Raw genomic sequence first — 17,762 nt, forward strand, 5'->3', positions numbered from 1 at the left:
CACACTGCTGAGCTGAGGGGGACATGGCCAGGCCCCAGCAGGATGCTCTGATTAGGGAAGGGTTCTCCTCAGCCTCCTGACCAGCCCAGCATGGAATTGATAACACAGTTTTTATCACCCCTAACTCAGTGTTTATCGGCCCATTAAAAAAACAACAAAGAGACATAACCAGCTACCTGTTGATTCTGCCTTTGTCCCATCTGCCACAACACAGACCATAGCCAGCATGTGGTCTGCAGCTAGAGAGGTGTCTGTTTAAGGCAGAGGGAACAGGGAGTCCCTGCTTAGCAGGGAGTGGTGAGGGGATGGCGGGGAGCAGAGGGAAGCCAAGCAGATGCCTGCAGTCTCTGCTGGAGCTCCATCCAGGGAGCAGAGGCAAAGGGCCAGCTCTGCTGTGGAGAAGAGATCCTTGCCGAGCCCAGAGAGCATGCCAGGGGCTGGGAGAGTCTGGTTTAACTTAAACCAGGAAGGGGTCTGGGACAGACATTGCATAAACTAGTTTGACCCAAATCAGTTAGGACTGATACTACATTCAACCAGAATCATAGAAGTAGGGTCGGAAGGGACCTTGTAGAACTTCAAGTCCGACCCTCCGCCTGGGTGGGAGAAAAGACTGAACTCAAATGAGTCCAGCCAGGTAGTCATCAAGCCTCTTGTTAAAGATCCCCAGGGTAGGAGCCAGCACCACTTCCATAGGAAGTTGGTTCCAGCTCCTAGCCACCCTAACTGTGAAGTAGTTCTTGAGGATGTCTAATCTAAACCTACTCTCTAATAATTTGTGTCCATTGTTGCTTGTCATGCCAGGGGGCGCTAGGGGAAACAGTGTCTCCCCTAAACCCTTCTGGTCCCCCCTAGTGAGTTTATAGACTGTCACCAGGTCCCCCCTCAGCCTTCTCTTGTGAAGGCTGAACAGGTTTAGGTCCTGCAGTCTTTCAATGTAGGGTCTGCCCTGTAGTCCCCGGATCATCCTGGTGGCCCTCCTCTGGACCCTTTCAATGTTGTCCACATCCCTCCTGAAATGGGGCGCACAGAACTGGACGCAGTACTCCAGCTGTGGCCTGACCAGCATCGCATAGAGGGGGAGGATCACCTCCCTGGCTCTACTTGAGATGCACCTGTGGATGCATGACAAGGTCCGATTAGCCCTGCCAACCATGACCTCGCATTGTTGGCCCATGTTCATCTTGGAGTCAATAATGCCTCCATGCTCTCAAGAAGGGAGTTTCCCATTCTATAAGTGTGCTGCTGGTTTCTACTGCCTAAGTGCAGCACCCTGCACTTGCCAGTATTGAAACACATCCTCTTTATGTCAGCCCACTCCTGTAACCTATCCAGATCTTGCTGAAATCTTTCCCTCCCTACTAGCGTGCTCACTTCACCCCAGATTTTGGTATCGTCAGCGAATTTAAGCAGGTTGCATTTCACCCCGTCGTCCAAATCGCTGATGAAGAAATTGAACAGCACAGGCCCAAGGACCAAGCCCTGGGGGACTCCGCTGCCCACTTCTCCCCAGGTTGAATATGGCTCATCCACCATCCCCCTCTGAGTACGACCCTTGAGCCAATCTGCAGTCCATCTGACTGTGTAGGCATCAATGCCACAGTCGCCTAGTTTTTTAATGAGGATGGGGTGGGAGATGGTGTCAAAGGCCTTGCTGAAGTCTAGAAAGACTACGTCCACATTGACACCTGCATCCATTGCCTTTGTGACCTGACCATAAAAGGCAATCAGGTTGGTCTGACATGACGTGCCCCTAATGAAACCGTGCTGGTTGCCCTTGAGCATCATCCCTGAAGCTGGCCCATCACAGATGTGCTCCTTGAGGATCTTCTCAAAGAGTTTCCCAAGGATAGAGGTAAGACTGACGGGCCTATAGTTGCCCGGGTCCTCTCTCTTCCCTTTTTTGAAGATGGGGACCACATTAGATATCTTCCAGTCATCTGGCACCTGACCCGAGCACCACGAGCGCTCGTAAAGCCGTGCTAAGGGCCTTGCAATAACCCCTGCTAGCTCCCTCAACACCCTGGGGTGGAGAGCATCTGGACCCACTGACTTGAACACGTCCAGCCCCTCCAGAAGCTCTCTAACCAGGTCCTCCCCAACCTGAGGTCTGGAGGCTTTCCCCTCAAGTCCGTCTGGGATCACAGCGGGGAAGTCCTGGTCCCTGCACAAGAAAACGGAGGTGAAGAATTGGTTAAAGAGTTCCGCTTTCTCCTCTGGCGCAACCACCAGATTGCCCAGTGTACTTTGCAGGGGCCCCACATTACCTGGTGCCTTCTTCATCCTCCCTATATATTTGAAAAATGACTTTTTATTATCCTTGATCTTGGACGCTAGTCCTAGCTCTATGTCCGCCTTAGCTTTCCTGACAGCCCTCCTACAGGCCCAAGCAGAGGAGTTATACTCCTCTTTGGAGATAGCACCCACCTTCCACTGGGTGTACGCCGCCTTTTTGGTAAGCAGGCATTCCCTGATGCCCTTGGTAAGCCAGGGGGGCTTTCGGGCACTCTTGCCCCTCTTGCTCCTTGTTGGGATGGACTCCCCTTGGGCCCTGAGTATCGTTTCCTTGAAGAACGACCACTCGTACTGGACACTGAGTTCCCCTGCCCTCAAGGACCCCAGCGCCTCACCCACTAGTCTCCTCAACTTGTGCCATGGTGGCACAGCTGGCATGGGGCTCTTGGCAGAAAGAGGTTCACAACCAGGTTTGAAAGAGGGATAAACAACCAGGTTTATCTCAAACCGGTTTCAGCCATTTTTAAACCAGTTTGTGTGCAGTGAACGTCTGTTCTGTTATGGGTTTAAACCAGCCAGGTTCCCCCCCGACTTGTGCGCAGAGCAGAGGTGGGTGCAGGCTGCCTGCTGTGGGGCTTGGGGCCCCCTGCCCTGCTGCCTTTCTGCCAAGAGCCCCATGCCAGCTGTGCCAGCATGGTGAGGCATCCCTTGCACACCCAGTTGCAGTGTGGGGGGCACCACTCCACTGCCTCTGCTGCTGTCTGGTGGGCAGGGGGTACCTTACCATGCTGACGTGGGGCTCTTGGCAGGAGGGGAGCCCTGAGCCTTGCAGTGGGCAGCCTGCATTTGCCCCCACCCTCATGGGCTCCACTTGGCTCTGCTTTGGCCATGCAGCTCTGGGGGGAGGGGGCACACAGGAGGTGGCCATGTGTCCCATCTTTCCATTTTGGAAAGGTGGTCACGCCACCTGCAGGCCACTAGTTGAACAGCCCTGGTATAATACATCAAACACCATGTAACGTAGACCTGTAAAATGACTAGAAGCAAAATTTGATTCTTGGTCTTGCTGCTATCATTACTCTACCTGCAGTTTTCATTTTTCTTTATTTGGATTTGTAGATTTATATTACTTTCATAGATTTCATAGACATTAGGGCTGGAAGGGACCTCGAGAGATCGTCAAGTCCAGCCCCCTGCCCAAAGGGCAGGAAGTCAGCTGGGGTCATAGGATCCCAGCAAGATAAGCATCCAATTTACTCTTGAAGGTGTTCAATGTAGGTGCTTGAACCACCTCCGCTGGCAGACTGTTCCAGACCTTGGGGGCTCGGACAGGAAAGAAATTCTTCCTTATGTCCAGCCTGAAACTGTCTTGTAGTAGTTTATGACAGTTCGACCTCGTCATCCCTTGGGGCGCTCTGGTGAACAGACGTTCCCCCACATCCTGGTGGTCACCCCTGATAAACTTATAGGTGGCCATCAGATCACCCCTGAGCCTGCGCTTTTCCAGGCTAAAGAGTCCCATGGCTCTCAGCCTGTCATCGTAAGATCTGTTTTCCTGACCTCTGATCATGCACGTGGCTCTCCTCTGGACTCTCTCAAGCTTCTCCACATCCTTTTTGAATTGTGGAGCCCAAAACTGGACGCAGTACTCCAGCTGCGACCTCACCAAGGCCGAGGAGAAGGGGAGAATGACGTCCCGGGATTTGCTTGAGAAGCATCTATGGATGCACGCCAGCATTTTGGTTGCTTTACTAGCCGCAGCATCGCATTGGAGGCTCATGTTCATCTTGTGGTCAATGATGACCCCCAAGTCTTTTTCTTCTGTAGTGCTAACCAACGTAGCACTGCCGAGCCTATAAGGGTGCTGCAGGTTTTTCCTCCCAAGGTGGAGAACCTTGCATTTTTCGGTGTTAAACACCATCAGGTTCTCGTCTGCCCATTTGCTGAGCTTGTCCAGGTCAGCCTGGATCACCCGCCTATCTTCTGGCGTGGATGCTTTGCCCCAAAGTTTGGTGTCATTGGCGAACTTGGCCAGTCCACTCCTGACTCCAATGTCCACATCGTTAATGAAGATGTTGAACAGGATGGGTCCCAGGACAGAGCCTTGAGGGACCCCACTGGTCACAGGACACCATGATGAGTGACTGCCATCAATCACAACCCTCTGGGTCCGACCACGAAGCCAATTTCCCAGCCAGCGGATCGTGGTGGAGCCAAGGCCACAACTGGGCAGTTTGGCCAAGAGGTGATCATGGGATACCAGATCAAAAGCTTTTTTGAAGTCAAGATATATGACATCAATCTCTTCTCCCTTGTCCAGGTGATAGGTCACCTGGTCATAGAAGGAAATGAGATTGGTCAAACAAGACCTACCCGCAACAAACCCGTGCTGGCTGTCCCTTAGGATGTTAGCCTGGGCCAGTCCCTCAAGGATGGCCTCCTTAATAAACTTTTCTAGGATCTTCCCCAGGATAGAAGTCAGGCTAATGGGCCTGTAGTTAGCCAGATCCACTCCTTTCTTGAAGATCGGCACCACATTGGCCTTCTTCCAGTCTTCGGGCACTACACCAGAGCGCCAGGAGTTTTCAAAGATCCGTGCCAGGGGCTGGGCTATGACGCTCGCCAGCTCCTTGAGTACCCTGGGGTGCAGGTTGTCAGGGCCAGCTGACTTGCAGGTATCCAGCTTCTCAAGGTGTTCCTTCACGAGGTCAGCATTGACGGAGGGTAGGGGATCCCCCTCACCCAGATTTCCCTGTCCCATAGCAGGCATGGGCATCCCGTGTGACTGATGAAAGACTGACGCAAAGTACCTATTTAATAGGTTGGCTTTTTCCTGGGTGTCAGTTGTCAGTTGCCCCATCTGGTTTAGCAGGGGTCCAACATTGCCCTTGCTTTTCCTCCGGCTCCCCACATATCTGAAAAAGGACTTTTTGTTGTCCTTGATACATTAGGTATTTAGTTGGGGTGTCACTGGATAAATCAATGCTGTGTTTAAAGTTTGTTTGTTTTTCTACTAATTTGTCACATTTTAATTCATTTTAAAATTAATCACAGACAGGCAAGGTTTAAATTAAATGTGCTGTGATCACTTGCATATCTGTCATTGCTTATTCCACCATTTTTGGTTTGAGTATGTGGCTTGAGTAAGTATTCCAGTTCCTTGCAAAAATGGTTTGCAATTGCATGTGTAAAGTTTCAGACCCATGTGGGCAAGCAAGACTTCATTGCTGTGTATAGTGTTTACTTCTCGATACATATGGGTAAATGCCACTAAACAGCCAAAAGTTCGTTTAATTTTGTAGCAGGTGTTTTACATTTGTGAACATGACCTAAGACATTTAGTAGTATTTAGAAAATATGGATCCATTTAAAGGCTGATAAAATTGAGTCCTGAATAGTTTCCTAGTGTGGAGGTATTAAGGATTTAATTTAATCTAACATAAAGAAGAGGTTAAGTTCACTACAAGTTACAATTCCCAAAGCTGGCTGAGATGTAGAAAACTGGTGTGTGGCATGTGGCAAAGCATGGAGGGGACAGGCAGCATAGCAGCAGATAGGACAGAAAGCAGAGTAGCCAATCCATCCGGGGAAGGAGATTGGAGTGTGCTTGAGGAAGAGTGCGGGGTTAATTTGTAGCATGTCAGCCAAAATGGTTGGCCCTCACTGAGCTGAAAGGAGGCTTGAATCAATCAAGTCCAATGCTAATTTGTTAACTTCTTGGCAATTCCACCTTCCGTGCCTTCATACTAAATTCAAGATTATTGTAATTTTGGATTTTCACAGCAGTTTTGATCCTTTATCACAAGTGAGTTCATGCTCACTGTTCTATGTACACGTGCTCAGCAAGAACACGAGTGTAACAGTGCCATGTGCCAGGAGTGCAGCCAGTTCAGGACAGTGCACCAACCCTTGTATCTTCTCTTCTTATAGATTTAGTGCCATGCTGCTCTATGAACAGTCAGCAGGAGTGAGGTCAGATGTCCTCTACTCCTTCTGTATTGCTTTCCTTATGCATGTCTTTCTGCATTATCTAGGATCACGTCCTTAGAAAGCACATGGCTTTACAAAGGGCTTCAAGAAAACCTAAAAAGATTTCTATAGAAGACAGATTAAGCTGGGTCTCCATTTTCAATTCAGATGTTTCTGACATAGCTAACTGGAACTTATTTTCATTCTATCAAACGATATATGACGTTGCTGCTTTTTCTTTAAGTGGAAGAAATTGGCCTTGCCCCACAAGGAGAGAAGTGTGGAAATGCTGAAAAACTAGCTGGATACATTTGTTTAAGTAAGTAACCAAAAATCTTTGAATTCAAGGACACTTTATGTTAAATTTGGCTTCAAAATTTCTTACAAAAAGACAGGGTTTTTTTTAAGTGTATACCTCTTCTCCATTGAACACATCCTGCCTGTATTCTCTATAATCTGATACAGTAGAATCCCAAAACCCAGATTCCTAGAATGCTTCAGCTGTTCCCAAAACATTTTGAATAAACAGTATTTGCTATGTAATATCTGCCTGATATAGGAGATCTTATATCTTGAAATAATCCACATTAATAATATATAATCCAAAAGACTATTGTCTGTTTGGGATCAAGTGATACATTATGAAGATTTAGGCATATGATATATCTTGCTGCAGTGGCATGGGTCCCCTTTAACACAGTGGACTGCCCTTGATTCAGAAGTAGACTTTAAGGCTGGGTTTTTTCATTGTCTCATAACTAAAATCAAATATAATGACTCTTCCCCAGTCACTGCTGCTTCACAAAAATTGCCATCAGTGCTTAGAAGAGGCTGATTTTCATCTCCAAAAGAAGAATTTTCTTGAAAAAATGATGAAAGGGACTCGCTATACTGGAAGCCTAAATGTAGCTACTGTTTTGATTAAAACTAATTCAAAAGAGTTAAAAATATTTAGTCAACCAACGGTATGTGAATCAGGTGATTCAAGTTAGTATTTTCTACTAGAAGAGCTGATTTGGAGAGTTTAGCTAATGTGTTTCTTTTTTTTATTATATTGACCTGCCTAGGGTATAACTTTGCTGTTAAATTGATGTGTATAATACACATAATGAGTGAGGAATCAGCCAGCTCCATAATCAGAAGTTTAAAAGAATCAATTTTCCCTACAGGAGGGTTTTTGAGAATTTTTTTAGACACAGCGGCTGATTATTATTTATTGGGTGATTGTAAGGTAGGACAACTACAAGCTGTACAAAGATACTTCATTATCATGCAGCTGGGATTCTAGGATTTGGAAAAAAACCTGTAGTATAAGAGGAAAGTGCCAGGACAATGAGATTGGCATTACAGTTTCAGATGCATGTAGCATTCCAGAGAGCTCATAACTGAGGTTCATGCTGACTTCAGAGTGTATTCATATTGACATCTGCTAAGAACACACTTGTCAAAAGAAGCTCAACAAATTTAGGCACGAATTAATCTTGAACACTTGGAGATTCACTGCTAAATCCAACTTGGTATGTGTGTCAGCCCCAGGAGCTCTATAAACTTCTGCATTTCAGTGCACACGGAGTTAAATGACAATTTCCCTTTCCTGCTCCATAGGACACTTTCTGTTAGCAGTAAGATACTAAGGACACTGCCTGTGGGAGATTCTACTGCAGAATCTCAGAAAGGACCCATAATGAACCTCGAGGTTGGGCTGTCCTTGGTTGATAAAAAGGAAGGCGTCTGTTTAATGGCTTCCTGCTCCAAACATATAAGGAAAAAGACAAGCATTGGGTTAGGGATAAATGCAGTATCTGTTAACTGAACAGAGTGTCCCAGACTTTGAAAACTGCCCACCTTTGGCCAGGGAGGTGAAAAAAGGCAGATGGTGGTCAGTGCAATTATTATTATTACTGTAGTTTGGTGAGTTACTGTAGCTGCTAGTTTAAATAATTTACTGGAGCCCACACTTTATCCCCTTATTGCCTTCATGTCTTTTGTGTCAGGGTGCCTAAGTCCCACACAAGTGTTAGCACCTTGAGATATTATTTTTGGACATTGCACATAGGATGGAAAGTTCTAGCATATTCTTTTCTGCACAAGATTTCAGCAGGCCAATGAAAAATGGGATCATAGCTGGCACACCCTTGCTCATTTACAGACAGGATGACAATGAGGCTTTTAAAGTGCAAAAGGGATTTAAAAAATAATTTTAACAGGCGGCACAGGGCCCCGAGGGCGGCAGGGCCCAGCTGGGCCTGTCACATGGTCCCTGCATGCCACGCCGGGTCCTACCACTATGGGCCCAGCCCAGCCAAGTGGCAGAGGGACCCCAGGGCTGGCAGGACCCAGTTGAGCCTGGCATGCAGTCCCTGCACACCACACCAGGTCCTGCCACCAAGGGCACGGCCTGGCCAGGCAGCAGAGGGACCCCAGGGCCAGCAGGACCCAGCTGGGCCTGGCACACGGTCCCCACATGCTGCGCTGAGTCCTGCCACCAAGGGTCCTGCCCAGCCAGATGGCAGAGGGGCTTTGAGGGGGGCAGGTCCTGCCACCAAAGGCCTGGCAGAGAGGTCCCAGGACCCGGCTGGGCCCAGTGTGCAGTCCCCGCATGCCGTGTCGGGTCTTGCGGCCACGGCTTAGAGCACCCCACTTCCGCTGCTACTGATAAAGGTAAGTTATGGGCCCTGGGTGGGGTGGGGCTGGGGCTCTCCAGAGTGCCTGGGACCCTGGGCAGGGGAGCTATGGCCCCCCAGGGGGAGCTGGGACCCTGAGCGGGGGGGCTGGGGCCCTCCAGGGGAGAGCTGGGGCCCTGTGGGAGGGGGTGCACTCTGTGGGGGCCAGGGGACCCACCCCTCCTGAGCAGCTCCCCCACACCCACAGTCCCCTCAGCAATCACCCCACACCTACTCACAGACCAACCCACATCCCTCCGCACACACCAGCCCATCTTCCCCACACCCCTTCCCACCTCTTTCCTGAAAACACCATATCCCCCCATCACACACCATCATATGCAAAGTAAAACAAAAGTACACATCAACACATACAGGTATTTAGAATTCATTTTATCATGATGGTAGAGATACTGGTAGGCTTCCACATTGTTTTACCATTGTAAATATACCAATAAAAAGCATTGCCCAACTGAGTGATCTTTTGTGTTAATTTTGGAAAAACATGGATTTTGGGATATTTTAAAAAATGGATTTGGGATGCTTCTGCAGCAGTCCAGCTGGCACAAGGGGTAGTGTCCCCAGGTACCAGGTGGCTGGGCCCCAGAAGCTCTAGAGAGCGAGTAGCCCTGAGCTGCTTGCCAGGGCAGGTTTTTGTACTGCTGGGGCCAGGACAGGGAAGCTGTTTATACTGCTGGAGATAGCACAGGTGCTGGCCTCAGGCTCTAGCTCCACCTTTCTGCAGATCTGGGAGGAGCCAGGCAGAGTTATTTTGCCCCAAGTGGCACAATTTGCTCCACAACAAAGTGCATGTCTGAGCACATGTGCTGAGGCAAAAAGCCCCGGCTCAAATTTGCACTGCTTCTGTTTGAGCTGCTGCAAGTGCATGTGCTTGCTTGTGTGGATGCACCTTGTGAGGGAAAAATCATAGGTTTGGGATGAAGTTCAAAGAGAAAAGTTCATGCAGTACTAGCATTCTCCAGGGCTTGGGATTGGTACATTTTTAAGAAATCCTATAATAGGGAAGGACCTAAACTGCATCTAAGAAAAATGACCTAAGAGCTCTATTGATTGTCCCTAAATAATGCTGTATTACAGAAATGGAAGTTTATCTCATCCAGATAAATGACTGCACCATTGCAATGAACAAAATAACAGCTCTTGAAAGAGCACAGCATTACCTAGCATGCAGGTTCAAAAGTTTGAAACAATCAGGAAAAGGAGAGGAGACATCAACCATTAGACTGAATTTAAAATAAAGTGATTTTTAAAACATTGTACCTCCTTTATAGTTTGCCTGCCTCTGATTTAAAGAAAATAGCCCTTTGCTACCTGAGTGTGTGAGTTCAGGCACTGCCCTCATTGTATTAAGCTTTGGCTTCTACCTCTGGGGTCACACTGTAACCTATTCTCCTCCCCCAGATGAGTTCCATGCAAGTTGGACGGGAAATAGATAGCTGTTTTTGATATGCTTATACATGGTTTTATTGTTCACCCTGCTTGGCCCAGATAGCTTTTCCCTATTCTGTACATTCACCAGCAATGCGAAGGAGGGAACTGCTTCTGATAAAAGCAGCCAGACTGGGAACAACACCTTCTGGTGGCATATAGGGAAGTAAATCAGTCACAGCAGAAAAGCAAGAACTGCATTTTTTTTCAGCAGAAGTCCTGAGCAGAGATAATTTCTCATTAGATTACAACTAGCATTTTAACATACCACAAGATTATAAGGTTCACAATAGACTTTCAAGAAACCGTCAGCCAGAGAATATCATTTCATTCCAATAATAATACAGCTTCCAGTCATGGGGTCTCCTTGTTGATACGTATCTAACCAAACTCAAAACTTAGCAGAATGAGACATTGATAAATATGCACAAATTCCTTATGACAGCTCCACAATATGAAATACATCATAATGCCCTGCATCAGTGCTTTATACTGTGTCAATATTAGTAAGACATTTAGTCTCATTTACCCATAAAATTACAAATAAAGAGTTAAAAGAGATAGAAGGAGCAGAAGTTTGTTTGTTATTAAAAATTGACTGTCAGAGTGAAAATAAAATCTGAGGTAGGAATAGGGTTCTTTTGTTCCTCACTTGCCATGTCTTTGGCACTGACTTTGGCTTAGGTGATTGAGAAACTGTATCAGTTGACTTCTTAATTAAACAGATAGTTTCAGTCTGTTTTCAAGACAGATCTTTTTAGCCTTATTAGCATTTAATGCCTTTGTAGTGCTGGCTATGGAAATAGAGGGTACTGCTGGGGCCAGTCCTTGTTATATTGTCCAGAGCTATCAAGCTATTATTCTTTGCTTTGTAAACACAAGTCAAAAAGGATTAGTGTTACTTTCCAGATATCACATTGGCATTTCAATTAACTGACATGAGCCCTGGTAGGGTTGATATTAACATATTTTGCCTTTATCTTACAGAATACTCTTTTCATTCTATCTCAAGTTCTTTGTTGCTTCCTGTAATTTATTACTAGCATGTCTGTGGTTCTTAATAAAACTTCATTTTGCAATTAGGATATTCAGATAAATCTGTGTTGACTACTAATAAGGTCCTTCAGTATGATTTTTACCATGTTGCCTCTGCCTTTCCCCAGAGAAAATGCTGGTGCTTAATGTTACAAACCAAGAATTTACTTCTGGGGTTTAAAATAACCAACTTAGTGCATGGTTTATTATTCTGCTAGAGCTCTGAAAAAATGAGGAGGAAACTGAACTCTTAATTAAGTAGTAAGTTTAGAAGGACTCTGCTTATCTTGAAAAATAATTTAGTTGTATGGAATTTTACCTCAGATCCTTGTGTTCCTCAGTGAGAGTTTTCCACTCAATATCCTATAGGAAAAGCAAATCTGCGCACAGGCATCAGAACATGACTATTCAAATGTATTTTCATGCTGAAAAAACACAGAGTTTGTTCCATCTATGGCTAAAGAAAGGTTCGATGATTGCATCTGTGGCAGATCTGGACACCCTTTTCAAGGCAGGGGGTCGGACTTGATGATCTGCTCAGGTCCCTTCCAACCCTACAAACTATGAAACTATGAAAATAATACCTATACAAGGGCTTCTCTCTTCAGTAGTAAAAATGGCAAAAACTGTCATATAGAAATAGCTACCACATTGGATTTGGTAGCGTAATTCATTTTGTGAAGTATTTCACACTGAAATGTGGTAAAGAATTATATACTATTTCTTTGATTAAAAATTATAATACTCAAAAACCTGCGAAACCACCATTTTATTTTCACTAAAAAACTGTTCCAGCTTAGAAAAGGACTAAGAAGTCTATACATTTACTTGGCCTTCAGGCTGACAAAGTACAGTGATCCAGATTTGAATCTAAAGTCTAAATAAAGATATAATAGCAGAAGAATTAAATGGGCTGCATTGGACTGCCTAGAGTGCAATTTTCTTCTTTTCCTTTCTTTTTTAAATTCAACACCTGGTCCTGACTGGAGCTACAGATACTTCTTTTTCTTCAGACTTAGAAACACTTCTTATGTTGTTTTCAAAACACAAATGCCAGTTACAGTGAGGACAAAAAAAAAAAAAAAGGAAAGAAAAATACTGCTTCTAAAGAACAGCTCTAAATTACTAATTTAAAAAATCCATAATATACAGCAGAATATTGAACATGCCCCCATACGATGATTAGTGGTGCCTCATTTCATCCAGTCAGGTTCAAAAACACTAGTCATTTTTTATGTTTATCAGACTTCACTTTCCTTTCTCTTCCCAACATCTAAGGTATGTGCATGCAGAGATTCCAGTTGTGGCCCCCTAGAAATGACTGTATAGAGAAATGCTGTCTGGTAGTTTCTTTTGAGTGTGTGTAGTTAGCCTGGTAGTCCAACCTGAGTGCTGCAAGATCCTTTTAAGCGTGCTGCATGCTGTCACTCAGTATTAGCAATGTTGGGTACACAGACACCTACACATGACTCACAAGAGAAACCCAGAGATTTCAAATAGGAATTCATAGTGTCAGAAATATTCTGTTGTGTTTTTTCTGAGTTCTTTGCACCAGAATTGCAGACTATTATTTTTTCATAGTAAAAAAAAAAAAAAAGTGAACCCCAAGAGCTGGGGTTTTCCAAGGAGTGCTTTGAGTCTAAAAAGGTTGAGAACCACTCTTGTGGCATCTGTAGCCCAAACCTATCATCTTCTTGGCCGAAAAATCTTTGTAGATCAGTTGGAAAGAAGCAAGTGTCAGAAATACGCAACCCCAAACTGCTACCGTTCCAAGAGCAGTCAGGAAAGAGCTCTAGGTCTCCCAGTTAATCTCAGCAAGCTTTTCCCAATGTAAGAAGTGTCCTTCTCCCCGACCTCCATGCCTCCCAGAGGTTAAGAGTGATGGTTGATTGGTACTGGGAATAGGAGCCATTCCTTCCTTGGTTATAATGGAAAAAATGCTCTGGGTAGCTTTGGAAATTCTCTACAAGTGAGTCAGTCCATTTTACATAGGATGAGCTTCCACGGTTGTACGCATGGCTCAGCAAGCTAAGGACACATTCTGCTGAATTAAGCCATTAAATACCGAAATGTGTGTGTGTGAAAGCTGGGGAATTCTGAAAGCCGGATGAGGAGGAGATAATTCACACGATGCTTGGTTATTCTCTGTTGAAAGGAAACGGAATATAGCAGGGCGGTTTATCTTTTGCCAGATTTCTTTAGCCAGTGAATTTGTATTATAGTAATGGGATCTTTTTTAATTTACATGCTAAGTAGCCTTTAGCTTCTGAATTACAGATGTGACTTGAACTGCAACTGTTTTCTAGGATTTTTAGGATTGTATGAGACTGCAATTTCATTTTTTCAATTTGCTACATTTTCAGTACATGTACAAAAATTGGCACTTTCAAAGATCTTTTGTGATTTCAGTGAAAAAGGTAACCTTATAACCCATGTAACAAGGTTGCTTGTTTGTTTACAGAGGAAACACCAAATTCATCATCTCTTCTTTTTCCTTGTGGAGCTCTCAAAAGAGAAATACTTCCAACAGTGCTCAAGGAAAAAGGTTGGTATTTCCTTAGATGTTTATTTTGATTAGTTGATTTTATTATTATGAGCAACATTGTCCCCTGCACCCCTCACAATGATAGCAAAAGATTAAAAATGTTCTCATTATCAAAAGGAGGCTGCCATCTATTGTTCAGTTCTTGCTGCCACTGCAACACTGTTCTTGTTGCTGCTGGGTGGCAGAAGGGACAAGACTGCTTGCAAGGTTCCCAGAAACAGCAAGGTCTGACTTGAGGGGAGGAGTCCCTATCCCTGTTATTGCCTGGCAGTAATGGGAATGGGGCAGTCTGCAAGTCTCCCTGATGGCTCACCACTGTGCGGGGAGCACTCTACTATTCAGAGCACTATGGATAGTAGAGGATCTAAGAGCTTGCTGTATGTTAAATGTGTCCCCAGCATGACAGAGTTTGCTGTCAAAAACAGCAATTTCATCACGGATCCACCATTTTTGTGGTGGATCAGCCATTTTGATGCTAGGACAACTTCCTTTAAGGTATGGCTTATTTATAATATGTCACCGGAAACTTGCATATATCCTGTGACAAATGTAATATCAGCCAGGGGCAAGGGAAGTTGCAGTAATTAACTGATATATGTAATATGCTTTGAGATCCTCAGATTATGAATGCATATCCATATAAAAGCTTTAAAATTATATTCTGTAGCTGTAGAAATGCCTAGGAAGCTATTAAAAATATTTCTGCCTTAGCCATTGAAGTGATGCATTTAAATGTAGTCAGAATTATAGAAGTGCTTTATTGGAATAACAACAACATTAAATCCTGTTAACTAGTAGGCACATGTTCTTTTTTTTCAATTCCAGGTATTTTACTGGAAAGCCTTACTGTTTATCAGACTGCTCAACATCCCAATCTCCAAGAATCCTTGAAGAATTATTTCTCACAACAGGTAGCACACATTCAAGAATACCACTATAAAGGGATGGTTTTCTGAAGCTTATGTAAAACCTGTTAAAATGTTACAAGGTGTCATTGTAGGGTATAGAAACAAAGACTATAAACAAGCTTCCTATATTCTCTTCAGAATGGGTACTAAGGTAACGCTTGGGTAGTGTTGTAGTCATTTGGACATTGTGAATGAGGCCTTAAAATTGGAGACAGTTTCCCCTAAAACTTTAACACAATAGCGCATAGGCATAAAAGCAGTGAGTTAGAGAAAGTCCTAAAATATCCAGTGTCTCTATTTGGGGGAGGAAGGGGAAGGCCCTTTCAGATTTTCATCCAGTTTTCAAGCGATATTTTATACAAGAATTACTGGGAGTGGGGGGAAATTATTTATATAAATAATTACCTATTCCACTTGTTCTTTTTGAATTGTTTGACAAAACTCTGAAAAAAATCATGTTAGATTCTATCACGAGAGTCTCAATTACTGTGGGGTGCTATTGATTCACTTACTAATGATCATACACACAGGATCTCTTGTCGTTTTCAGTGTCATTGAACCTGTTGGCCACAACTATCTCAATCTGCATCCAGCACTAATTATCTGCTGTCCATGGTTGCTGAGCAGTGTTCCTCCTCTCATTATTTCATTTGAGAATGCATTACTGATTCTCTTCTAGTATTACAATTCTGGATGATATGCTGCCCTCTAAAGGAGTGCTACGTGTGTCTGTTAGAATTGTTACAAAAAGTGCTTTTAACCATCTGCTAAACATCATTAGGCTGAGATCAGTGCCTAACAAAGTAGATTTGGAGCTACTGATAAAAGCTTTTGTTTGCTCAAGATTAGATTATCGAATGTTTTGTTTGTGGGAGCCTGGTGTTACAGCTAGGTTTCAGCTTATTCAAAATAATAGCCTTGCCTCCAGACACCTGCCTGTCTGAACATCTTGCTCCGCTTTTAAAGGCGTCATATTGACTTACTGTTAAATTACATATTGATTTCAAAGTTCTTCTACTCATGCAAAGTCCTGAATGGCTTCACCTGCCCAGCCTAACTGATATACTGTGCTACACTTATGCTCCCAGACAAATAATACAATTATTATAAGTATATTATTTGGTTGGCACTAGCATAAACTTGAGTCAATAGCAAGAAGGACATTTTCCAAATAGTTCCTCCCTTTGTGCTTTAGAGAGGTTCTTTCTTGTCATTCCAGGCAAAACTAACAAGATACGCTTGCTTTCTACTTTTAGCCATTCTTAAATGATAGTTTTGTTAAACATACAGTTCCCTGACATTTGATATTGAAAGACTAGAGATAACTATAAAGAAGTAATGTCGAGCACTGTTTGAAAGCCAGAAATACTGAGCTGAACCAGCATTCCAGTCTCCATGACCAAAATCTAGCTTCTAAATGGTAAATTTAAAAAAAAAAATGGATGCCTTCCATTGAGTTTGAGCACAGCCTTGCACCAAACTGATTGCTCTGTAGATTTAGTCTTCAGAAGCAGCCTTCTCCAAGCCTACCAATCCTGAAAAAAAATTTATGCAGTACAGCTGACTTCATGCTTTCCTCAGTCTAAGGAAACTTGCTAATATTTCCTCCCTGTTAAAAAATGCTGCTGCATAATAGGGTTGTCATTCAGAGCTTTATCAGGTAATATTCTGGGGGTAAAAGCCTTTGCATTGTGTCTGCTTAGCTGTAGAACTCAAGACTCGGTATTCATTTCTCCTGTTCTAAACTACTTTGCTGTAGCAGCTGCATAAGCAGGGAAAATTTAGGGTGAGCAATGAGGATGTACAGGATGGGAAGCAGAGGGCCTATGTCCAGAGCGGGTGGAGTTTTGAGAACCATCAGGGAATCGCTTGCATAACCTTGGGAATTGAATGGCAAAAATCACACTTGAATTTCAGGTAGTTCCACATGGGGACAGCCTTGCCAAACTCTGCATCCATCGTACTGCTGCCAGCTTTTCACAGTAAATCATTTTGGCTGGCTAAATTCAGCTCTTCTTAGCTGCCAGCACTGCATCTCCACATAGAGACTGCTGAATGGATTTATATGAAACTGTGTTCTGATATGCTGCTCAAGTCAACAGAAATCTGTTCCAACACGCTATTCCTTTTATACAGGGTATGCCAGCAAGCATTGCGTTCTTCAGCCCATCTGGTGTCAAATTTTGTCTTCAGCATATTCAGAAGTTTTCTGGAAATTTTGCTGATCAAATTAAGGTAAAGTCCCCAAACAACTATAAACACACTGGTGTTTACTAACGTGGAAGCAGGGGGTTGAAAGGAGGGCTGAGTTGTATTTCTTACATCCACTTAGTTACAAGGAGACTTGGAACAAGTCACAGGGCTCTCTGTCTGTTCTGAAGGATAACAATTCCTGGCCACTGTGAATTTTTCTAATCTTTAGTCAAAACAATGCTGCAAAGATGAATTGGTTTTTTTAATTAAATACTTCAGATTCTCACTGCTAGTTACAATTAGCTGTATATCTCATTTTTCCTTAAATCTGCAGTTAAAATAAGGTTATTTAAAAGCAAACCAGCAGCAAGGTGTTCGTCAATAGGTTTTTAAATTTTGACCCTTTTCCGTTTGAAAATTCCATCTAATTGCAGAACTTTAAAACAATCCTTCAGAAGAAAATCCTATCATCAGATTCCTTCCAGTTATTTAAGAACATTCTTGCAACTTAACAGTGATATGCAGTGTAATACGTATGGTATTAATGGAAGGTTGATACTTTTAGAAGACGCTGGCTATAGCTTGTTATCCTTTTCCACTGATGATCGCTCTTCAGAATGGGACTGTGGGGGAAGAGTTGAATAGATGATGTTCAAGCCACCACAAAAATGCATCATTTGTTTGCAGCTCAGAAATACTGAATGTGAATTACAGGGACCCCTTACTGGCCATCCATGTCCTAATTGAGAAGTGGAGACCCATCCT

The 17,762-nt window shown here is 43.9% G+C and overlaps 1 protein-coding gene across 6 annotated transcripts in view; it reads left to right on the plus strand.

The window, feature by feature from the left end:
- The window catches only part of UROS (uroporphyrinogen III synthase), a 49,512-nt gene that overhangs the window by 20,239 nt on the left and 11,511 nt on the right, over positions 1-17,762 (plus strand). For all 6 annotated transcript variants that reach the window (XR_016443663.1, XR_016443664.1, XM_090058523.1 and 3 more), the window contains exons 6-9: positions 6,449-6,523; positions 13,813-13,896; positions 14,722-14,807; positions 16,941-17,039. Coding sequence is in view for 4 of the 6 variants with exons in the window: in XM_090058523.1 (XP_089914649.1) it covers positions 6,449-6,523; positions 13,813-13,896; positions 14,722-14,807; positions 16,941-17,039 (344 nt within the window). In the remaining 2 variants the exon portion in view is untranslated. The remainder of the gene's footprint in view (positions 1-6,448; positions 6,524-13,812; positions 13,897-14,721; positions 14,808-16,940; positions 17,040-17,762) is intronic.

The sequence above is a fragment of the Crocodylus siamensis genome, chromosome 7, assembly GCF_052110815.1.
Source record: "Crocodylus siamensis isolate JL-2025a chromosome 7, ASM5211081v1, whole genome shotgun sequence".
NCBI lineage: Eukaryota > Metazoa > Chordata > Crocodylia > Crocodylidae > Crocodylus > Crocodylus siamensis.